General features: G+C 35.7%; 1 protein-coding gene across 12 annotated transcripts in view; it reads left to right on the top strand.

Annotated features, from left to right (window-relative positions):
• The window catches only part of LOC150104068 (USP6 N-terminal-like protein), a 615889-nt gene that overhangs the window by 523778 nt on the left and 66406 nt on the right, over positions 1–25705 (top strand). For all 12 annotated transcript variants that reach the window (XM_090397263.1, XM_090397258.1, XM_090397257.1 and 9 more), the window contains 2 exons: positions 5248–5302; positions 24671–24831. In XM_090397263.1, coding sequence (XP_090253389.1) covers positions 5248–5302; positions 24671–24831 — 216 coding nt within the window. The remainder of the gene's footprint in view (positions 1–5247; positions 5303–24670; positions 24832–25705) is intronic.

The raw sequence follows: 25705 nt of genomic DNA, 5'->3' as shown, positions 1-25705 counted from the left end.
GTATGGCAATTTTTGCCTGTTATTTCCAGTTTTTTTAGATACTTCAATGTTTATTACTATTCTTTTCCTTTATGAATACCTGAGGAAGGCTTTTATAAGCCAAAACTAGTTGTATTATTCTCATTAAAATCTTTATAAGTTATCTCGTTTTTTTAAGTCATTAATTCTATGTTTTAAAAAAAATATATATATATTATAATATTTAGTAAACCTAAAGAGAAACATCTTCCAACTCAGTTTCCAGGAGTGTATAGGATTTTATGTGATTGTGGAAAGCCATACTATGGCCAGACTGCTAAATCCATCCTTCTACATTTGGAAGAACACCATAGAGATATCTCCTACAACAGGACTAGAGACAGCGCTCTCTCTAGCCACATTCTCTTTTCAGTTAACTCAGACGAAGGCCGCCAACACATTGTGAACTGGACTCAAACTTCTAACATCCCTGTGTGCTATGATGAGCTCAAGAGAAAGATTCACTCTGATGCACACGTTGCCACTGTTCAGTATTGGCACACTAGTGACAGTGCGTAGTAGTCTACGTTTATTTGGAACTCAAGCTCGCATTTTGTTTTCAAACACGCTACTGTCTTTTGTACTTGTTCTGTTAATGCAATTTTAAGTCTGTAATTTTTTATATATTTCTTTGATTGTGATACCTGAAGATGTTGATCAATTCAATGAAACTAGTAGTATCTTTTCAAATATACCATGTCATCTCTTTATCTCTCGGTATCAGTCATTAAAATTTTTTAATAATATATATGTGTGTGTCTGTGTTTATGAGTGCAATAAAATAGAGCAAAATTAAATACCATCTAACTACTGCCCTATCTCACTCACTTCATTCCTATCTAAAGTGATGGAGAAAACCATAAACTCTCAACTACTACTCTACCTCGAAGGTACCCAACTATTAAGCGACCACCAGTACAGATTCTGTCGAAACCGATCAACAGGAGATCTACTCTCATACATCACCCATCGCTGGACAAATGCCATGGAGAAATTTGCTGAATCCCAAGTAGTTGCACTTGATATCTCTAAAGCCTTTTACCGAGTCTGGCGCAAAGGCTTACTAAGCAAATTCCCATCATTTGGACTGTCTCAGGACTTCTGCAGATGGATTGCCAGCTTCCTGTCTGGACGAACACTATGTGTGATGGTAGATGGCTCCCTATCCTTTCACCATCCAACTAATGTTGGGGGTTCCACAAGGTTCAGTTCTCTCATCGACCCTCTTCCTTCTATATATCAATGACCTACTTCAGTTGACCTCTAACCCAATACACAGTTTTGCAGATGACAGCACGTTACACTCCTCCCTCTCATTTGACAAACCCTACTCTAAACAACTCACTTCAACCCACAGAACATCAACCACCACCACTGCTCTTAATTCTGATCTCCAGACATACTCCAATGGGGCTCAGATAACCTTGTCAACTTCAACGCTAGTAAAGCCCAGTTCTGTGTTATTTCTCACAAAAAAGAACCATTTTCCCCCACCATTGTTTTTGATAACACTCAAATTGCCAGACGAGATTTCTCTTCTCGGAATTACCCTGACATCGAGACTCTCCTGGCATAAACGCATCACAACCATTGCATCTCAGCTTCCAAAAAACTAGATTTTCTCTTTTGCTCAAGATGCTACTTCACCTCTAAACAGCTGTTAACATTATACAAATCACAAATCCGCCCAGCTATTGAATACTGCTCTCACATTTGGAGTGGGGCTCCTAAAAGCTCCCTCAAAATGCTTCACTCAATAAGGAGACCAATTAGATTATCTCTCACCAACTTGCTCTCCTCACTTTCACATAGATGCTTGGTCTCTGTAACTTGTATATTCTAGAAATATTTCCATGGGAAATGTTCATCTGAAACAGCATCAATAATACCCCCCCCATGCTGTACCAAGCCCATCGAAACACGTACAGCTGCTGCCCAACATCCTTTCACAGTACACCTTGAAACCCACAGAACAAGTTTTTTCCCTCCTCCTTCATCCCTGCTACTGAGGTACTGTGGAATAGTCTTCCCCCTGGCGTATTTCCCAAGGAATACAACATACAGGCTTTTAAATCAAATGCAAACAAGTTTCTTCTTTCCCAACCCACTAACCATATACGGTACTAACGTACTATAGGCTGACCAGCCAACCTCTCCTATATGGGCCCAACATAAAAAAATAAAAATAGTGTGAATTAAACAAAAAAGAAAGGAAGGAATTTTACAATCCTTGAATGCAAAACTGATTAACTGTATAAGTAAAAATAAACAAAAATGGTTACGTCTAAATCAAATGGACAGTAGCAGAGTGCCAAAAATACCATATGGATATGAAATAAATAGAAAAAGATTGGAAGACCAAGAAAGCGATGACATGAGACCAGAACAGGCCACTTTGCCTAAAATTCGCGATAGGAAGAAGAAGAATAGTGTGAATTATCATCAATTAAAATTTATTTACAAATGTAAAGCATTTTGATGAAATTGTTTTCAAAAAAAAATTTTTTTTTAGTTTATCAAATACAGTCATCCCTCAACTTACATCTGTTCGAGTTACGTCCTTTCGAGGATACGTCTGTGATCCCATAAGAGAATAAATAACATTTTTGGCTACACTTTCGAACAAGACGCATGCGAGCGTAAGGTAAAGTATGCACAGTGGCAGCCTCCTTCGGCAGTCATCACATGTCTTCAACAGTTCCTCTGTAGATTTTGTATATGAGAAATGGGTTACTTGTGTATTTATCGTTAAACATTTCGCGATATTTTGTGCAACACGGCCCCCCTACATGCCCAATCAAAAAACCTAGTGAAGAATCACAGAAAAAGAGGCGAGCAATTGATCTTGAAAAGAAGTTGCAAGTTATAAAGCTGGTAAGCCAGTCAATATGATCACACATGACTACGAATGGTCTCATTCTACAGTGACAACCATTTTAAAAAATAAGGATAAAATCATAGAGGCTGTGAAAGGATCTGCTTCCGTTAAATCGACGAGAGTGACCAAGCAAAGGCAAGCTCCTCTCGGTGATATGGAAAAGCTACTTGCATCATGCATAGAGGACCTGAACCAAAGGCACATGCCCCCCCCCCCCCTTAGCACTGTGACCATAACTGCTAAGGCACTGTCTCTTCAATATGTTGAAGGAGAAAGCAGAACCCGATTATGACTACGAATTCAACTCTTCTTCTGGTAGTTTCATGAGATTCAAGAGCAGCATTTTGTGCTGCATAATGTGAAAATATATTGGAATCTGCAAGTGCTTGTCAAAGAGTTTGTGAAAAAATTGGATAAAATTATTTGTCTCAGTAAATATTTAATATGGATGAGAAGTCCTTGTTTCTGAAAAAAAAAAAAAAAAAAATGCCCGAGCAGACATTCATCCACAAAAAGCTAAAATCTATACCTAATTTTAAAGCTCTTAATGCCTGTATTATGATTCTGTTATGGGTAATGTGACTGATATAAACTGAAACCATTTCTGATATGGCACAATGAGAATCCACGAATCTTCAAAAACATTACTTCCAGTTCATTATCGCAGCAATAACAAGTCATGGTTGACTCAAAAATTGTTTGAGGATGCCTTAATCAACTTTATGCAAGCAAAATAAATAGTTATTGTGTGAAAGAAAATGTTGAATTTAAAATTTTATCAATTCTAGATAATGCTATAAGAAGTATAAGTCATCTGTCTTATACTTCTTATAGCGGTGATCTTCACCAAGTTCAAGATCATGTTTCTCCCTCCAAACGCTACTTCATTGATCCAACCAATGGATTAGGGAGTTCTTGCAGTGTTTGAGGCTTATTATCTACAGAGAATGTTTTCACCAGCCATTTCTACTACTGAAGGAAATGACTAGACTCTCATGCAATTCTGGAAAACATTCAATATTTATCATGCTATTAAAAATATTGCTGTGGCTTGGGATGAAGTAACCTCTCAATGTATGAGTGGCATATGGAAAAAGATGTTAAAAATGTTTGTGCATGATTTTGGAAGTTTGTAATAGTGAGCCTAGCAAACAATCTGAATCTCTAAGTGAATGATGACAACATAATTCAACTCATAGAAAGTACCCCCTTCCCTCCCGAAGAGTTGACCAACGAAGGATTGGTTGAACTGGAGGGACAGCTGTTGCAGAAGAGAAAAAAGGAAGAAAAGGAAGAGGTAGTTAAACAATTCACAGTGAAGCGTCTTGCAGAAATGTTCTTTGCGTCAGCGATGTTCTCAAAATGGCTGAAGACATGGATTCCAATGTTGAATGCTACTTAATAATAGAAACGAAAGTACATGATGTGTTTGCTTGCTATGAACAAATTTATGAAGAAAAGAAAAAGAGGAATGTGCAAAGCACATCGGACATTTTCATCAAAAAAAAAGGTAACACCAGAAGAGCCACAGCCCAATCATTCACACAGGGAAGGTAATGAAGATGTGATTGTGGAGGTGATTATTCTCCTGTTTTATAGTGGCAGTAAGGCACAGTATAGTTTTAGAATAAGGTTTAAAAATTAAAATGAGGGTATACTTATTACGGTTAAGTCCCTAACCCCTATAACTCTGTTGGGTTAATGTATTGACTTACGTCCAATTTGACTTTCGTCCTGCCAGATGGAACAGAACCCGGATGTAAGTCGAGGGATGACTGTAAAATAATTTTTGTACATTTTTAGATTTGGACTCAACATCTAGGCTTGACTCATCCTCGGAATCTTAGAATCTCAAAACACTGAGTCTTCCCAAATCTTAATCACAGATCATAAGACAGTGATACGTTTCAATTGATGCATCTGATAACTTAACAAAGAAGATGGGAGTAATCTCAGTGGATATTCCTACTTTCTGTTCCTACTTTTTGTTCCATTTCTGAACTACACACTATATATATATATATATATATATATAGTGCAATTCAGAATCATGTAGAAGAAAAATTCATTCAAACAGATTTTGATAAGAATATATAGGGATATAAATTTTTAAGAATATGGAAGAAAAAATGCAACTGAGTATTTTAAAAGACATCACTATGAGATGCTTCTCATAGTTATGTCTTTTAAAAGTGATGCCAATATATGTAGCAAATATTGGCATCACTTTTTTGTATTGTATTGTATTGGGCTGAAAGAGATCATAGCATTGGAATAAGTTTGGATGTTTTTTATATACTTGTAGAAGACTTGTTTGATTAAAAGATCTGACTATTACTATTATTTTCTAGGATGCATTTTGGGCTCTGTCAATTCTCATGAGTGATGATAATCATGCTATGCATGGTAAGATAACTTTCTTCAGGGTTTCATTAAATATATAAACAATCTAAACAAATTAATTAATACAAATATTGAAGAAAAAATTAGGCAAGAGCAATGCTCTAAAAATTACCAGTGCAACATGAGACCTGCATGTGTGTGTTTATATGACAGTAATGTATGAAGTTTTAAATTAATTATAAAAATGGGACATTTTCTTTATGGAAGTTTTTTCACTTGTCTATGTTACTAATTATATATTGAGTTTTATCCTTTATCCAAGTGTTAGCAAACAAAGTTTGCACCTAAAGTTCTTTCAGGGCTGGGACAACTCATGGTAAAGGTAGTATAAATTCTCATCACTTGTCTTAGTATCTCCCATAATGTAAAAACACATCTCCTTGTGGACATGTATAATGCTATGCATTAAAGGAAGGGCCGCTACCCAGGACCGGTTTCAACCTTTATTGAGGTCTCATCAGTGAGAGCCAAACCACCCAGAGGTGGTGATACTAAGGTGGAAGTAATGGAGAAGTCATGTTTACCTATACGAGTTTCCAAAAGGTGTCACACCCTGTTATTAAAATTCTCTGGATTAGAGATAAGTTTATGGAAGTTTTTTCACTTTTCCATGTTACTAATTATATATTGGGTTTTATCCTTTATCCTTATACCACCTTTACCACCATGAGTTTTTTTTTTTTTTTTTTTTATGTTGGGCCCATATGCAAGAGGTTGGCTGTTTAACCTATAGTACGTTAGTACCGTATATGGGTGATGGGTTGTGAAAGGAGAAACTTGTTTACATTTGATTTAAACGCCCTGCATATTGTGTTCCTTGGGAAATATGTCAGGGGGAAGACTGTTCCACAGTACTGCAGTAGCAGGGATGAAAGAGGAGGAAAAGAAACTTGTTCTGTGGGTTTCGAGGTGTACTGTTAAAAGGACGTTGGTCGGCAGCTGTACGTATTCTAATGGGTTTAGTACAGGGTGGAGGAATTATTGATGCTGTTTCAGATGAACATTTCCTGTGAAAGTATTTATAGAATATACAGATTGCAGAGCCATCAAAACCAGTCCCTTCCCTTAATGCATAGCATTATACATGTCCCCAAGGAGATGTGCTTTGTATTATGGGAGATACTAAGGCAAGTGATGAAAACTTATACCACCTTTACCATGAGTTGCCCCAGTCCTGAAAGTATTTCAGGTGCAAACTTTGTTTGCTAACACTTGGATAAAGGATAAAACCCAATATATAATTAGGGACATTTTCTTGTAATGAAAACTTGAACACTGATTATCTACATTTCATCATTCTGTTTGTTATATCATCTTTAGGTAATGTCCAAAGAACAAATATTACAAAACCCATACAGTAAAGTGCACTGGTGTCCAAAACCTAAGGACGAACACTATTTCTGAAGATTACAACCAAATTTCAGATGGATGAGCTTGTGGAAATTTGTATAACTGACAACTTCAAGTAAAAATCAGGTACACATTCAAATTTCCAAATCACGTGCAAAAGGTTCGTGTGTTGGCACTCAATAACATAAAAAGCAAAACACTGCGCTAAGCGAATTGTTTTTAAGGGAAGCTCTTTTCGTGAAGGAATAAAGTTGCAATCTTGGATGTCTTGTGATGTCTCGAAAACATCATTTGTGTGATTTCATGTGGGGAAGAATTATTGAAAAGCTTGAAGAAGGCTGCAGAATCTGGTAATTACTAATATTGCCAGAGAATTTGGAATCTCACATAGCTTTGTATCCAGTCTCTGGGCAAGCAGTTAAAACCAATGGAATGTGTTCCAGATGTTTGCTAAGACGTCACTCTTGTTCCACTACAGAAGACTACAACATGAAGACAGATTATTGGTTATAACAGTAAAACATAATTGACACTCCATGGGCAGGTCAGTTTGCAAGTCAGGTCCATTCAAGCAGAGGTATGCAGTTATCTCTACAACCTGTGGCAAGATGTCTGCAACAAGTAGACCTGCATGCCTGTAGTCTGCATCCTTTTATCCACACCATATTGTACAGCACATTTTCAGTGGTGTTGTATCCATAAAAATTGGACAAGACACCAATGGATTAATGTGCTCTTTACAGATGAGAGTCATTTTAGTTTTTTCTCCGATTCTGGACAGCACTTGATCTGGTGTGGTAGTGGTACTACTTATCATTGCAAGAATGTTCTTAAAATTGATAGATACGGCATTGCTTTAGTCATAGTGTGGGGAGGCATTATGCTTAATGGATGCACTGAGCTACAAGTACTGGAAAAAAAGGGACTGTGACTGGTGAATAATATTGCAACAAAATTCTTCAATGTCATGTTCTATTGTTCTGTGGTGCTGTAGGTGAATGCTTTATTTTTATGGATGACAATGCCAGACCACATTGTACTCAAGCAGTGGAGATACTTCTGGAGACTGAGAATATTAATCGAATCGAGTGGCCAGCGAAAAACGTATTGCAATTTAATTTGTATGAAATTTATAACACATGTTTTATGTAATATAATTTATTAGTATGCTGGCAATAAATTTATGTCCACATTTGGTTGTAGTCATGAAAAGTTTTCATGTACAGGTAATAATGTAGTTCATTCTTAGCTTTTGGGCACCAGTGTATAAATGCACTGTGTAGTTCTTCATGCCAAGATTTTCAGCACATTACCTTATATGTTGAATGCTACATACAATGTATTAAGTGTGTGTGTGTGTGTGTGTGTGTGTGTGTGTGAGTGAGTGATTGATTGATTGATTGGATTGCTTTACTATATCAGATTTTTCATAATCTATTTAGTTTGCATTGTCTTATTAGGAACTTCCAAATGTTGTAACTTGATTTTTTTGGTTTTCAGTTTAAGTCACCATGTAAACAGTCAGTTTCATAGCTTCTTTGAATATGATTTAGCATAAAAAATCTAAGTGTTCCAGTCTATATCACAAGTCTAGCACAAGACCCATCTTGCAAATGCAGTGATAGCTACCATTGCTTGCATGTTCTTTTAGTATGGTTATCTACAAATCATCTGTTTCTTTCATATAAGTTTTCCATAATTATATTTATTTCATATGGGTGTCCTGTAGACTGTAGTTTATGTATACTGTTAAATGCTACAAAATAAAGTGCTTTGCTAACTTGATGTGGATACTGATTAGGCAATGATTATTCTTATTTTTGTTTAATGGAACGAAACATCTGGAGATGATAATTCAATAAATTTTATTTAATTGTTATGCCTGTATTTCACCCCCAACACCTTGCTCACAATTCATCTGCACAAACATAAAGGTAAGAATATACACTGCGAGGAAAGAAGTCAGTGGACATCATAGTGTGAGGAACAAACAGCCATGGTGCCCACTTAGGACCTGCTTTTGCAGTGATGACTGCAGCAATCCCATTGGGCATATTTTCCACAACTGTATGATATTGATAATGGGAATTTTGGACCATTCTTCCTGTAGGCATGTAATGAGATTCTGGACTATTGTAGAATGGACATCCCTTGACCTCACCCAATGCTCCAGTTCATCTCAAAGATATTCAATAGGGTTAAGATCAGGTCTCTGTGGAAGGCAGTGAAGTCTGGTTGATATTCATGTCTACAAACCATGCAGTTATAGCAGCAGCCTTATAATACAGTGCATGGTCTTGCTGAAAGAGAATGGTCAGTTCCATAGAAATATTCACAAAGTAGGAATCATTGCATTGTTCATAATGTTCAGAGTTCAATGTTTGTGGCACCACAAACAGAAATCTGAGGCCAAACCAGGAAAAATAGGAACATACCATCACACCCCCTCCAAATTTTATAGTTGGGGTTATGCACTCTGATAACAGATGTTCACCAGGCATACCCACACCCATCCATCTGTTTGGTAGAGGGTGTAGTGTGATTTTTTGCTGCATAACACAGTTTTCCAAGCTTCTAAATCTTACTGCTCATGCTCCAAAGACTACACTGCATGTTTGTTCTGGTAACGTGAGGCTTACGTATTGTAGGCCTACCATGAAAAACCCATGTTGTGAGCCTCGGTTTTGAATGCTTTTGTGCAAATTTGTGTTCCAGTCATTGCCCAAAACTCCACATTCAATGTATCAGCCAACAAATGGTGTTTTTTTTTTTTTTTTTTTTTTTTTTTTTTTTTTTTTTTTTTTTTTTTACATATTATCCTTCATAGCACCCTATGGTCACATCCGGTGAGTGTAGTGGGTCGTCCACTCTTGGTAGCACTTACAGTTGACCTCCTGGACATCCATCTCAGTATGGTATCACTGATTGTTGACCTGGGATAGACCAATTTGTCAATAATTTAACAAACAGATAGGCCTGCAACCTAGCATCCTGTCATAACCGTCTTTCAAATTCTGTCAGTTTCCTTCTTGGCCATTTCACTCGGATATAGTTGCATTGACTTGGGAGCACCATATTCCTGTAATTTATACCGGCTACAGACACGTGACTCATTTCATGAAATGATGCTCCTTGCCCATCAAGGATGTCCATTGACTTCTTTCCAAGTGTACATACAGAAGGTAAGCAAACACTAGACTGAGTAACAAATAGCATAATCTTCCAGTCCTGATTTACTTGGTGCATTGGCAGTCATTTTCATCATCGTTATCCTGAGTATTCTGAAGTCGAAACACTCATCGTTAGAGGTCCTACTATGTCACATACACACATCAAACTATGCCTTAAACTTATGCACTGAAACTCTGAATTTACTGTTCTCTCAGGTAATGCATTCCACTCTCCAACTATCTCTTGCAAAAACTTGTATTCCTCATTTCTGTTCTCACACCCTTCTTTAAAAAGCTTTCATGGATGGCCTCTTGTTCTATTCCTTCTTTCCCGCTCACCATTCTATGAAAATAACTTTTTTTTTCTTTGCTGCATCAATCCATTAATGTATTAGCAGGTTATATATCTGAATTTTAATTATTATAGTGTCCCAGTCTTTTGTAGTGTGAGGTAGTTTTATTTAGATTAGAGGAATGTTGATGGGGTGTTTGTGATGGTTGTATGTGTGCCTTTGCTCTCCAATATACCAGACTGGAAAGCTTCCCATTTATAATCTTCTCTTTTTTTTTTTTTTTTTTTTTCCCCTTCTGGTTATACTAAAATATATTAAGCTATACTAAAAATAGCTATCCCTATGGCTTTACCGATGTCACCAATCGTTCTAACTTTTTGATTTCATTTCTTTAAATATTGATTAGATGATTTTGTTCTGTCATCTCACTTTCCTAATTGTGGAGTCCTTGGAGATTTTAGTCTTCAGAAAAACCAACTAGCTTTCCAAAAAGAAAAGCTAGACCTAGATCTCTACCTGCTGGACCAACTACACTGGTCCAGCAGGTTGAGATACTTAGACATTTGCTGTCACAGGTAATCTTAAATATTGTTTATATGCTTTTCAGCATACTAGATAACCCTAATAATTCTGCAAATGCTCTAGATCTCTTCCTCTCTGACAGCTAGCCTCTAACAAATTCAAAATCTCTAATGTTAAGTTTTTCTTCCTTAGAGCAACAATCATATAGTCACCCTCATCCATGTCTTGCATCATAAGAATGCCATGATCTTTCTGACTTCTATGCCTAGTTTCTTTAGATTGTTGTTGTCAGTCTTCTCATCCAAACATCTCCACTGATCACTGAAATAATTCTTATTGGTATGAAATCTCACCATCAATCAGTTTGAATTTTTTTATTTATTTATTTCATTTCTTTAAATGAAAATGTTGGTCTGGAGAAATTTTCATTTCTCCAGACCAACCCTCCCGATACTAAAGTCATCTTCCTTGAAGATTTTTACTCCATCTGGCCTTCCTTTTCTGTTGTGTTAATTCAGCAGGTAGAGATGTCCATAATCATAAAGGGTAATCCTAACTACTTTCCAAATACTCTAGTGACCCTTTTAAATATAGACATTTCAAGCTACTATCTAGTGTTGATTTCTTCTCTAGTGAACACTCACACAGCCACCCTCATCCATGTTTAGCATTACAAGAATGTCAAGTGGCGACTGTTGCCATTTTTGCATCTCATTTCCTAAGTTGGATTATTGTTTTCAGTTTCTAAACATTTGCATTGAATATATTGCTGAAGAAATTCTTACTTGTATGGAAACATTCAGTCCATTTTCCACTTTAAATTCTTATTGCTTATATAAACCTTTGTTCTTCAAAATATGTAAAAGTTGTACAAGAGAAGAATCATGCAGAGTAAATTATGAAGAATGTTGAAAGATTATTTCTTAACTTGCATCACGTCAAAATATGGTCATGCCTCTTGGTCTCCTGCCACAGCTATTTACCATAACTTTTGTCTTGCTTTACTTCTACCTCTTTTGCACTCATATAGTTCTGCTGCATTGCTACCTGCAGAAAAAAAAAAACAATCTTCCAGCTTCTTACTTTTATCTTCAATTTGTGCATTCATGAATTGCTCTCAGTTTGCCTTTTGTTATTCTCACGTCTTCCATGGGTATCTATCCTACTGCCTGGAAATTAGTTCCCATTCATTCCATTTTTAAGAAAGGTGACAGATCTGTACCATAAAATTTCCATCCAATTTCTCTCACTTCGATTATTTCTTAAGTAATGGAAAAAATGTTTATCCCCCAATTTTTACACTACCTAGGAACCTTTCAACTAATAAATTATCACCAGTATGGATTCTGCCATTGTCACTCAGCAGGGAATCATCTTTCTTCACGTCTTGGCACAGATCTTATGAAAAAGTTTCAGAAAACTCGATTGATTGCATGTGATGTCCCAAAAGGCCTTTGATTGAGTCTGGCACAAAGGCTTATTATATAGTCTCTCTTCTGACTTTTGTACTTGGGTTATCAGCTTTCTGTCTAGATTCATATCATGTGTAATAGCTGATTATTCTTTATCTTCAGACTCTGCAACTATTGCTGAGGTTCCACAAGGATCTGTTCTACCTACCATCTTTTTTTGTGTGCATCATTAACCTTTTTCTTGTTGATTGCAAATCCAATCCACAGTTTTGCTGTTGCTGCTGGTGATGACATTCTGATGAAGTTGTCTTTCTCTTTCGACATCAACATCAAGAAAAGGTCTAGAATATCAACTTGTGTTTTATTTCTTGCAAGGAAAAAAAAAAAAAACTCCTTTTCTTTCAGTCTTACTTTTGCCAGCAGTCTTTTTGCTGCTGTTGCATGCTGCATTGTGGGCTGAGGGGAATGCTAGAGTTTGGGTTTGAATCTGTCTGCAACACGAATTATATCCTTAGACTGCCTTGATGCATCTATAGAAGAAACCAAGGTTTGAATAATGGTCTAGATTTCCAGATTAAGATCTTTGTTTCAGTAAAAATTATTTCAGTTATTCTGTTGGAATAGGTGTTTGGATTTTGCTCTCAAAAGAGCAAAAACAGTAATCAGCCCAAGGAAAGGAGGAGTAAAAATTATGGAGGTCATCCTATTTGGTACTCCTTTAGTCCCACTGGAGTAGATATTATTATTTTTATCTGGGACCTCCAGCGAGTAAGGACTCACCAAGAGAGGCCATAAATCACCCAAATCAGGTGTCATATCTTCCCTTAAATTCATTCACACTAGATTCACTCACTACCCCCTAAAGGCAAACTCCATTCACTTACTGCTCTGTGAGGGAAAAAAAAAAAATCTAGCTCTTATCCCTTTCTTCACTGCAAACAAACTTAACTTCCATGCATGTCCTGTGTTCTCTCCCCACCTTCCACATAACAAAATATTTCATCAGACCATATCCTATAATACCCATTCAGAAGTTTATAGACTGCTATTGTATCACCTTTCTCTCTGCTGTTACCCACAGTTACAAAGATATAATCTTTGTAACTCTTCTTTATTCCCTTAGAACCCAGACCAAATCTGTGCACAATAATCCAGGTGCAGTGTTATCAAGGCCTTATAAAGAGACAAAATGACTTCCTTATCCTTACATGTCAAAGTTTGCTTCAACATTGCAGCTATCTTCTGAGTTGTATTTTCAGTTTTTGCTATGTGACCTTTGAACTTCAAATTCCTGTCCACCGTTGCACCAAGATACCTAACCTCATCAGTTTCTTGGCTGGCCTAATTGGCCAAATGGTTAGCATATTCACTCTCCAGCCAAGAGGCTGCAGGTTCGAATCCTGCCAAGGGCATGGATGTTTGTGATTGCATAGGGTAAACAGTAGAACTGTTTACCCTATGTACTGCTGTAACCTGTATCCTGGTGCAGTATGACCTTTGATGCCTTTGACCATATTTAAAAAAAAAAAAAAAAAAAAAAAGAATTCAGTTTCTTGTAGCATAACCCCTCTAATATAATATGCCACTGAAAATCTAATCACACCAAGGTGCATAACTTTACATGTACTAACATTAAACTGATAGCCATTTTCCATTTTCGTTTGCCCAAATTTCCAGCCTATTCAAATAATATTGTAAGTGTTGGATATCAGTAGCATCCCTGATTGTCCTGCCTATCTTTGCATCATTGGCAAACAGTTGCACATCTTCTGTTAGACCCCTTCCTAATGTCATTAATATATAGATTAAACAACAGTGGCCCAAGGACTGAACCCTGAAGTACACTACTGGTCACTTTAAATCTGGCAAATAAACACCCACATATACCACTGTTTTGATATCTGTCTATCAACCATCCACTGATCCAAGTCAAGAGTTTATATTCAATCCCATATTCTCCAGTTTATGCAACAACCTTTTGTGTGGTATCTATCAAATGCCTTAACAAAATCCATCATTATCATAGTGTATCCATTCCCTTTATCCAACTCCGTCTTAACATTGTTATAAAATATGAGCAAATTTCTAAAACACGACCTTCCTTTAGTAAACCCATGCTACTCTTTGCAGAGTATAGCCTGTTTGTCTACCCATTTCTGCATGCAAGTTCTTACCAACTTCTATAAAATCTTCACTGCCACACCAGAGATGCTGATGGGTCGGAAGTTAGACACATCAGTTTGTGCACCATCCTTGTACAATAGAACTATCATACATTCCTGTGGTATCATTCCTGAGACTCAAGTTGTACAAACATCTGAAAGGCCTAGCCAATTCGGTTGAACATTCCTTTAGCAAATGTACTAACATTCCATCTGTCCCTATTGACAAATTCTTATCCAACAGCTCTTCAACTCATTTTCATGCACCTCAAACTCTTCATACAATGTAGCAGTAGCACTATGTTACATACATCTGGTTGATATATCTGAGCAAGGTATTGAAATAATTGAACAGTCTCATTAGCTTCTGACACTAGAGTACCATCTGCACTCAGTAAAGTTATTCTTCCATGCTAATTCTTTCTTTTGCTTGTGACATAACGATAAAAATTTTTTGAATTGCTTTTAGCCTGCATGGCCAATTTCTTTTCATATTCTGATTTAGCTTTCTGCACAACACTCATTAGTTTTCTGGATTGCACTTTATATAGTTCATGATATTCTGATTATTCTCATGATATTCTTTCCACATCATTTTCTTGTTGTGGATCTCTGGTTAATAAGGTTGCACATCCATTTCACTCCCAAACTATTTATTCTTTATTTTAGGGATGCATTCAGATACCATCTCATAGAAGTACTTCTTCAAAGATTCCCATGCATTGCTGACATTTTTCCCATTCAGTAACTGATACCATGGGACAAAAGATAGAATTTTCCTAAGTAGATCATAATGTCCAGCTTTGTGGCTCAGATTGAGGGAGCTCAGTTCAGTTGAGGAAGTGCTGTAGAGAAGTGATCTGGACAAGATTATGGTTTGAGTTACAAAGTGGAGAGCAGAGATGTATAGTATATCAAGTATGATAGGAAAGGTAGTCAGTGTGTTACCCAAGTATGACAGTGATGAGATGAGGTGGAAGCAAGAATTATGAGTGATATGCTAGCAGAAATGTGTGAAGAGAAAGGAGTGCAGATTGTTGATGTGTGGAATGAGTTTGAAGGAAGAACTGAATCGTATGAGTGATGGACTGCATTTGAATGGTTTCGGTGTGAGTCATTTGGAGAAACTGCTGCTAGAAGGGAGAGTAATGAGTGCAGAGAATGAATCTAAGCAAATAAGAGGCAATGTGAAAGAGCAGGAGTGTAAGGAAGGAGAGATTGAAGTGGTGCTTATGAATGAAGAAGTGAGTAGCATAAGCATAGCAAATGAGAGAACAAGTATGCAAGACACACAGGGAAAGGGTAGACTCAGCGGACGGGGGAACCAAGTATGAGAACAGTTGATGCTCCAAAGGATGAGAATGCATGTGTAGACAAAAAAGGGAAGGGGATGACCTGGGATGTAGGGAAAACAGTTGGATTTGAAGAAGGTTATGGGATGAGTGAAGAGAAAAAGAAATGGCTCAAGGAAAGTATTGAGAAGTCACATCTAATCAGTAGTATCAGTGAAACTTTTTATAGATCCTGAAATGATCTGATATGTTTGTATACAAATGCTAGAAGTATCAGAAACAAGAGAAATTAATGATTGCATTGAGTTCATTCAATGCAATCATTTGGAATAAGTGAGACATGGTTGGATGAGAATGACATCCTGACAGGAATAGAGATGGAAGGGTATGATGTATTTCATGAAAATAGAAAGGGTAAAAAGGAGTTAATGTTATATACTCCAGGCACTGAGAGGAAGGAACTGATCTTTGGTGGAATACCTAAGAGTTGCCAGTTTCCATTGGGGCTTAAAAGCTGTGTAAGGGTTGTACTTTTTTTAAGACCTGGCTAGTTTTTCTGAATTCTACAGTCATCCTTAATGCCATGGAATATAATCGAGAAATTGATATTATTCTCTGAGATCATGCTACCGACATCCCATTAGATCAAAATCCCATATAAATGTAAGTTAAAAAATTAAAAAACTTACTTAAAAAAAAGTATCTTCCTGGTTGCCTGACATTACAAAAAAAACTCAAACCTTTCATTTCTCATCCCCCCCCCCAATGATGCTCCATGCTAGAGACTATCAAAATAGCTGGCAAACTCTCTTCCCCCCCCCCCTCACTGGACTTACCACATCCTATATAAAAACTCTACCCATTTTAAAACCTCGATTGAAAATTTAACTTTAAATAATACAGATATATTGGTAAGCTTTGACATCACCTCACTGTATACCAATATTTCCTTAAATGACACCTTAACACTCTTAAAAACATTTTTCCTTCTGATATCTTAGATCTCTTTTCCTATGCCATCATTTCTAGTTATTTTTCTTAGAAGAACAAAATTTACAAACAGATTGAGGGAACTGCTATGGGTTCCCCTACCTCTCAATTACCCCCCCCCTTGCCAATTTTTACATGGAACATTTTGAAAAATGAGCCATAGACTCAGCCCCCCCCCCCTCTCAAAACTTCTCTCTGCCTAAGATATGTAGATGATGTGTTCTCTATTTGACCTCATGGCCCAGACACATTAGACTCCATCCTCAGTCACCTCAATAGTTTACATCCAAGAATCTACTTTATGATAGAAAAGAAAAATAACAATAGTTTACCCTTCCCTGACACCTTAGTAACATTCCTTCCGAATGGTAAGATCACTGTCTATAGAAAACCCCACTCACACAGACAGATACATTCACAAACTTTCCCACCACCTCTCTCAACAATATGGTATCATTAAAACTTGAATCAATAGAGCTTATAATCTTTGTTCCACTGGAACCTCTCTTTCAACTTATACACAATACCTTCCTATCCAATGGCTACAGTGATTACAGAATTTAAAAAAAATCAGTTCCTCCCCATTCCTTGGCCATCACCATCTTCTACGTCTGTGCCACATCGGAAAGACTAGCCAGGTCTTTAAAAAAGTGCAACCTCTACACAGCTTTTAAACCCCACCAGAAACTTGTGACCCTTATCCGTTCTATCAGCTCCCTCCTCTCTCAGTGCCTCAAGTATATGAAGTACCTTGCTCCTGCAAGTTGGCTTCCTTCAGATAGACTGGTAGATCAGCTACTATCCATTTAGATGAACACAAGTCATACATCTGCAATCACAACTATGGTCAATCCAGCCTTGCAGACCATGTATTAGACACAACTCACAGGATCTTCTGGAAGAAAACCACCATTCTGCACCATAGTAAATTTAAAAAGGAAAGACTGTTTTTAGAATCTGCAGTAGCACTCAGAAATCAACCTATTTTAAACAAATACGGATGCATAAAACTTCCCACAATTTGGAAAACAATATTTGTCAGGGGTCCCAGTTTACATCCTAGGCCACCTACAAATGCCCATAGAGAGTTCACTACTTAGAAGGACTTTTGAGTCACCCATGTGTTTCATTAAGTATCATGTTGTCTTGAAGATGTATCAGTGACTGAGACAAAATATTGGAAGCATTAAAATTATAATTTAATCCTTTCCTAGTGCTGTTAATACTCCATAAAATCAACAGCATGCTATTAATAAGACTGTGGGACTTGATAATATATCACTGCATATTTTGAAGGAATGTGCCAGGGAGTTGACATCTGCCTTGACATATTTTTTTAATATGAGTCTTACATTTGGTCAAGTTCTAAAGGAGTGGAAGGAAGGCAAGATTTTACTGCTTCATAAAGGAGATGACAGAATTCAAGCATGAAATTATAGGCTAATTTGTGTGTCAGGTGCTGTGGTTATAGTGTTGGAGAGGCTGGTGAGAATCGGGATCCAGAATTAGGTGGACAGCATTGGTATTATCTTTGATGGACAGCATCAGCATGGATTTACTAATGGGAGATTCATGTTTTAGTAATCTACTTACTTATTACAATAAGGTGAGCAGCAGCAGCATGGATGTACAGTAGTTTACTTAGACTTTGCAAAGGCTTTTGATAGATTACTGTATGATAAGTTTAGTCAAATTAGAGAAGATAGAGGTTGGATATTAGACTAGTGCATTGGATTGGAGATAGGCTGTCTGATAGGTATCAACAAGTTGCGTATGGGGAAGCAATATCCCAGAAGAAAAAAGTCATGAAAATTCCAAAGAATCTGGATGGCACATATTCAGCCTACTTAATACTTAGTATCTAGCATACTTTAGGACTTTAAGCACCCTTCAGCTAGTATTGGAAACTATTCCATACCAATTGGTTGAAATTTATATGTATAATCATGTTTTTAATATATATATATATATATATATATATATATGTTGCTCTCCAGCCCAATGTAATTTTGTAACCAATCGATAATAATAGGACTCTAGCGTTGATGTAGTCCAGGTTTTTTTTTTTTTTTCCTCAGAGGTCAGGCCAATAATTGTTATAATGGTTGGTCAGTAACTTTAGAAAACCATGCAGATTGTAGTGCAGTTTGTTTCTCTGTATATATATGCTGCAGAAGATTACCTTGATATGAAGGTTGAAACGTCGAGTGTTGATTTTGGTTTATATTAAACTAAAGTTTTACTCAAACACGATAGTTGCCCCCATAATTTTCCAAAATGTATTCTGATCACCATGTAAGCCTAAAAGAAAGGATCATTTACTCTGTCTGCCTTCATTTCAGGTTTTATGTGACTTTTTCTATTTAAGTTTTGATATATGTACTTGATTGCATTTCTCTTGCTGTCACTGTTTGTTTCATTTAGAAAATAAAATTAAAGTAATTACTCCAAACATCTAGAATAGCTTTAACTTCAGTTTTCATGTCACTTTTATTTTCTCTGATTCCTTTTACAGTACTCTTTTCTCCATTTCTGGACTTTTTTAGTAGCCTCCAGAACATTTTGTCACCTTCTTGCTATTTATTTTCTATGCTTTTACCCAAATCTTCCCATGACTTTTGGTTTAACTGCTTTTACATATTGCTTCCCTTTCAAAAGACTTTGTTCTTTTCATTTGCCTCTTTAACTTCCAGAGTCCATGGAATTTTGATTTTTCCTTCTTACAGACAACTTTTTCATGTTATTATCTGGCTGAATCAGTCAATGTTTTCTTCAGGCTCTGCCACTGCAACTCTGTAAGGTTTGGTTCTTGTTTTCAAACTCCTTCATTTTTTATCGAATAATATTTGTATTTGAGTGTGTAGTTCAACTCTGAAAGCTGCTCAACTTTGATTTTTTAAAAACTTTTTTACACACTTTTCAGTTTGTATCCTGCTCAAAACTAAATGAAGGAGAAAATAGGAAGTGATTGATACTTGCTATATCTCATCTTGTATGTAATCTTGTGTCCTGAAGCAGCATGAAAATGTCACTATCAATAATAATATAGTCATATTGTGACTTATTTTTTTATGTCTTAGTATAGTTCCAAATGTTCTGAACCAAATTTTTATTTACTTCTTTCATTCTGCCTACTTCTCTGCCTTGGAACAATTCTGCACACAATCTTCTCCTAAGGAACACAGCTTTCAGTTGTTCAAAAAACATCAGTAAGCTCCTTCTTGACCACATACAATAGTGATGTGGTAAAGGTTTTTGCAACCTTGAATATCTGTGATTGATATTTAAAAAAAATGTGTGTAGAGAAATATATATATATATATATATATATATATATATATATAATGTTCATAGTATTTACTGACTGAATTCCAAGAATTAGAAAAACAAATTAATTTAATTTAACACACAACATGCTTCGTCAGAATTCCCACTTCTTCAGGCGTGAGAACATTAAAAGCAAACATAAAAAAACACTGTAAAGAAACATTGTACTACTACAATAACAGACTATGAACTGAAGCTACAGTCCGGGCTAAAGTTCTATTGTTAGGCCATATGCGAGCATGTGACTTCACGAGTGTGCCAGTATCTGATGGCAGAGCTATATGAGTCTGCCAAACTATAACTAAGGTTACTGTTGATGTGAGAAGAGTCTAGGATAATTTCTTTGGATTCAACTATGCGGCGTTCTACTTCATCGTAACATATATGAATGTTTGTTGTTGTATTCCAGTCTATTTCATGTTGGTGGCCTTCATTATTTTTGTTCACTGAGAACAGGACATGGCTTGAGAGGACGCTTGCTCTAGTTCTACTATGAGCAATGTCTCTCTCTGATGTTCTTCAAGACACAAGAGGATGGACTTCTCAGTTTGGCCATAATATGGCTTCCCACAGTGACATATGATTTTATATACACCTGGAAACTGAAGATGGTTGTGAGCCTGTTTTGGTTGGCTTAGAATTAATCTGAGTTTAGGAAGAGTGGAAAAGCATGTTTTCATATTAAATTTTTTCAAAATTCTTCTTAGTTTCCAGGAGAATGAGCTGATGTTCAGTAAAGAGATATAACCCTTGGGGTTGTCCTGTGTCTCTGTGTTGTTTTGAGGATGGCGGTATAGTTGTTTATCGATAGTTTTTGAAGAGTAGCCATTATTTATGAAGGTTCTTTTGAGATGTTGTAGTTCATTTTTCAGCTCCTCCTCCTCATCTGACAATACATAACTTCTGTGCTGGATAGTGGTGTGAGGATGCATGCAGGTATCTATCAGTGTGTGTTGATTTTCTGATGAAGATCGAGATTTTTAAGGAGTCAGACATCTTAGTAAGTTTGATGTCTAAAAACAGCAGAGACCCATTTTCTTCAATTTCGATGGTAAACTTGATGTCTGAGTGAAAGTTGTTTAAGTGATCACCATAGCTGAATAACATAGGAGTAACAATCAAATGTTGTGGGTGAGGTTGACATTAAGGTGAACAGGATTTAGTGCAGTTTCTGTTGATTCTAAGATTTTTCTTTCAAGTTTATCATGGCATTTGTAAATAATTTCAGATCTATTCCAGTTTATTGAATGTATAGTGGACTGATGATCATTTGGATCAGAAGAATTAAGCACATGACTGGATGAGGCCATGGCCCTGGTTCTACCATAGGTGATATCTTTGAAATGTTCTTTGATAGGAAGCTCGATTGATTTTTTTGTTTGTCCATAATATGGAATATTACAGCTACACCAAAAATGGTACATACCTGAATATTTCAAACTGTTATGTTTAGGTTTTACTGGATGAAGCCAGGACTGAAGCTTTCTTGAAGGGGTGAATAGTATACACATTTTATATTTCTTGAGGATTTTTGCCAATTTGTTAGAAATAGAGTTGATATACGGAATGGTGATATAACTTTTCACATCATTGCTCTCTCAGTACAGTGTGTAGAAGGATTAAACAAGAGTTCTGAAACTGTCTGCTTAGGATAACCATTCTTCTGAAAAATTGATAAAAGCAAGTTTAATTCTTTGGCGATCTCTTCTTCAATTGCTGATGAGAGAGTATGCACACGAGTTCCTGAAGTAGAAATAATACCAAACTTTGGAGGTGGATAATGATGGGAGTGTATTTGAAGATATCTGTTGATATGTGTGGGTTTTATATAGATGGAGATTTTTAGTTTTCCAGATGAATAAGTAAGATTCACATCAAGAAAAGGAAGTGAACTGTTAACTTCTAGTAAATGTTATCCTATGATGTTGGTTGTCTATATATCTGTATATCTTGTCCATAATCTTGGGTTTTGGTTTTACCGGAAAGGAGTTTATTGCTTTTTCTTGGAGAGCTTCTAGATGTATATTTGCTAGTACTGGTGATAGAGGATTGCCCATGGCTAACCTGAAATTTTCCTTATAGATCTTGTTTCCAAAAATGAAATATCCTGAATTATACAATGACTTAAGAGTGTCGAGATTTTTTTTTATAATTTATCTTGTAAAAGAACTAATACTTCTTATGTGGGTACATTAGTAGACAGAGAAGTGGCATCAAAGCTGGCTGAGATTTTATCTTCTTGTAGATGTACATCTTTAATCATGGAAACCAATTGTAAATGAGTCCTGAGTGGCTGTAATGGTGGAACTGATGTAGTCCTTGTGTTCAGAAATTCTTATCTTGGCTGTCCCTGTTTGGCTGCAGTAGGACAATTAGCAACTTCAAAGTAGGTGTAGGGAATGTGACTGGTCTTTGGTGAAGCCGATAAGGGATGCCAATTTTTTATACGGTCTGTAAGTGGTTTGGCTTAGAATGATTTATTAAGAATGAATGGCATGGCACAAGATTGTGGTAAAATAAAGTCTGGAATTAAATGAATCAAATAAAATTTGAAACATACATTAAAGTATTCCTTTAGAAATTCTTAGTTTTTCTATTTATGGAATCTACTTTTCTATCTTTTTTTAAGAAGTATGATATATCTTTTTGCATGAAGCATCCGTACTACTGATACCGTAATTTAATTTGCTTAGTGTTTAACTTCATTAAAGTGTGATGCAATGCAATCCCTGAATAAGATACTAAGCATTCATGAGAATTTACAGGTAACCCTCGTATAACGTGGTATTTATACAGTGCGGTTTCAATATAAGATGGTCTACAAACTGTGGTAATCCTTTATCTTTTCATATATTTTTTAATGCGCGACTTAAAAATCAAATTTTATCTTTGTTAAATTTGTGTCTGCCTATATCGCGCATGTAGTTATAAGTAGTGAATTTATATTAGGGGAAATACCCTTTAGCACACATGTACATCAATTGTTTACTGTTAGTGTTTATTATTGAAAGTTGTCTTTGTTTTCTGCCAGGAAAGCGCATTAAAAATCATAAGTGTGTTAATCTCAAGCTGAGCACTTTATTTTTTGGTGAGTTACATACAATATGTAATGGGTTTTTTTTTTATGTAAAAAATTTATTTTTATACTAATGGCCACTTAGAGTGCTTTTGCAATATGGTATGGTTGAAAACGAAATTAGTGAATTAATTGATGGGGAAATAGATTTAAATGAGAAGGAACTGGTACAGTTAATAGATGACGTCGAACCAAATGGCGGGGAAGTTCTGCCGAAGATTCTGATTGCGATGAAGCTGTTAAAGAATTCAGTTTAAAGAAATTAGCAGAAGGACTGAACTTGGCAAGAAAGTTATTTTATGGATAATGCTCTCTCAATGGAGAGCTCCAGAAAATTCACGAGACAATTGGATATTTGTTTAATTCCATATTATGAACTTAATAAAAAATTGCAGCATAGTGGTAAGCAAGGTCTTATTACTGACTTAGTGATAACTAAACCAGCCAAAGTATGCAATGAAAATTATACAAATGATGTGCAAGAGATTTCAAGTGATGGTGACATCGGTCCACATGTAAATAAAGAACATCTATGAAATGTTAGTTTTGAAGAGAGTGATGACGATTAAAATATACACTTTATTTAAATTAAGGGGATATTAAATCCCACATAGTTTTAAAACCGAATAAGAAACTCAAAGATTGGAATCAGAGAGTTTCTTGCCGAATATAGTAAACTATAAAGTATCGGCGACACTAGCGTTAGCAAATGCAAGTGATCCTAGTACGTAGTACAATATCGGACGACTCGCCGATACTTTATAGTTTACTATATTCGGCAAGAAACTCTCTGATTCCAATCTTTGAGTTTCTTATTCGGTTTTAAAACTATGTGGGATTTAATATCCCCTTAATTTAAGTAATGTTTTCATTGCCGAAATGAAGCTTATTAGCTCTTTATATTTAAGTATACACTTTATTTTATTTTGCCTAAAACATTTATGCATTATATGCAATGAAGTTTACGTAGAATTTATAATTTTATACTATGTATTTTTTTCATAGTTTATATGTTTTCTTAACCTACATGAATTACCTGAATTAAATAAAAATATTTTTTTGTTGGATATATCATTGTTTATATAATCTTTAAAAAAAAACGATTTCGGAACTTAACCCTACTTTTTCTATGTGATCCGAGTCTTGCATAACGCGGCATTTCTATGGAACCTAACATCCACGTTATATGAGGGTTACCTGTATATATTTCAGAATGATGACCCCCCCCCCCCTCCCAAAAAATAAAATAAAAAAATAATAAACTTATAAATTCAAGGCAATGTACAAGCTTGTTCATTTCTTTGAATTTTTACACAAGACTGGATTTACAGACATCCAGATTTTGTATGGGATGTTTATACACAGCCTTTGTGGTATACAAGCAGTTGCTTTTACCAGTTAAGCTATAAAAAAAGCTTCATCACTATACAAAAAGTTATTATTTGAATAATAACAACAACAAAAATTATATCTTCTTATAGTCATCTTTGTCCACATTAAAACTTCGTTGTATATTTGGGATATTTCTTGGTTATGCAGAATAATCAAATAAAGTAAAAAAAAAAAAAAACTGCATGCACTGCAAAAAAGTTTTATCTTCATTTATAGCTACTACCTAATGCCCTTAATTTTTGAGAAATTTATGCCTTAAAATCATGAAAATTTTACTTGTTTTTAATTAAATTTAGATGATTATTAAAAATTTGCTTTATTTAATTTGTTAATATTAAATTCTTCTTGGAAGGCTTATATGTTTTATTTTAATAAAACTTTTTAGGTTTCTTTATTCCTGGATTTCCAAAATTGCAACGCTTCCAAGAGCATCATGATAAAATCTTAATGTACTTCTTGCCAAAGCTGAAGCTTCATTTTGACAAGTTTGAAATCCATTCTAGTCTTTATACACTGAAATGGTTTTTTCAGTGTTTTTTGGATAGAGTATGCTTTAAATTTTATGTGTTGTGTGTAAAGCTAGATTTTTTTAATTTTTAAATTGTTACTTTATTCTAAATTTAATGAATATAATGGAAAAAAGTATAATATTATAATGATAAGTAATTAAATTTACCCTATGAGTAATATTAAATACAAAGTTAAGGGGATAATAAATCCTTCGTTATTTTAAAGCCAGATACGAAACTCGGAGATCGAAATCTAAGAGTTTCATGCCGAAGAACTATCGGCGAGTCCAAGCATAAGTTGCCCTAGTGTTATACCTGGGTGGTACAACGCTAGGGCAACTCATGTCAAAGGTGGAGCAAGCTCCATCACTATCCTTAACATTTTCTAATAATGTAAAATGCAGCTCCTAAGAAATGTATTACTGTTTTACATTATGAGGAGAGGTCACTTCCTGGACCGGTTTCGACCTTTATTGAGGTTCTCATCAGTGAGTAGGTAGACCTGGAATACCAAGGTTTAAGTGAACAGAACTTACATATACCCCTACTAATAAATTGCCAGACCAGTGTACCCATATATTATTATTACTATGATAAAGAGCCAAGAGGCTATTTTTTTTTCCCCCGGCGGCGTAAAATTACGTTAAGGGAAAAGAAGGGGGGAAAAAACCTCTTGGCTCTTTATCGTAGTAATAATAATATATGGGTACACCAGTGTGGCAATTCGTTAGTAGAGGTATGTGTAAGTTCGGTTCACTTAAATCTTGGTATTCCAGATCTACCTACTCACTGATGAGACCTCAATAAAGGTCTAAACCAGTCTGGGTAGTGACCTCTCCTCATAATGTAAAACAGTAATACATCTCCTAGGAGCTGCGTTTTACATTATGAGAAAATATTAAGTATAGTGA

This window comes from Typopeltis vanoorti, chromosome 8 (genome assembly GCF_054136105.1).
Source record: "Typopeltis vanoorti isolate ZY-2024b chromosome 8, IOZ_Tvanoo_1.0, whole genome shotgun sequence".
Lineage (NCBI taxonomy): Eukaryota > Metazoa > Arthropoda > Arachnida > Uropygi > Thelyphonidae > Typopeltis > Typopeltis vanoorti.
The sequence above is the reverse complement of the archived record's forward strand: the minus strand, read 5'-3'. Positions and strand labels throughout refer to the sequence as shown.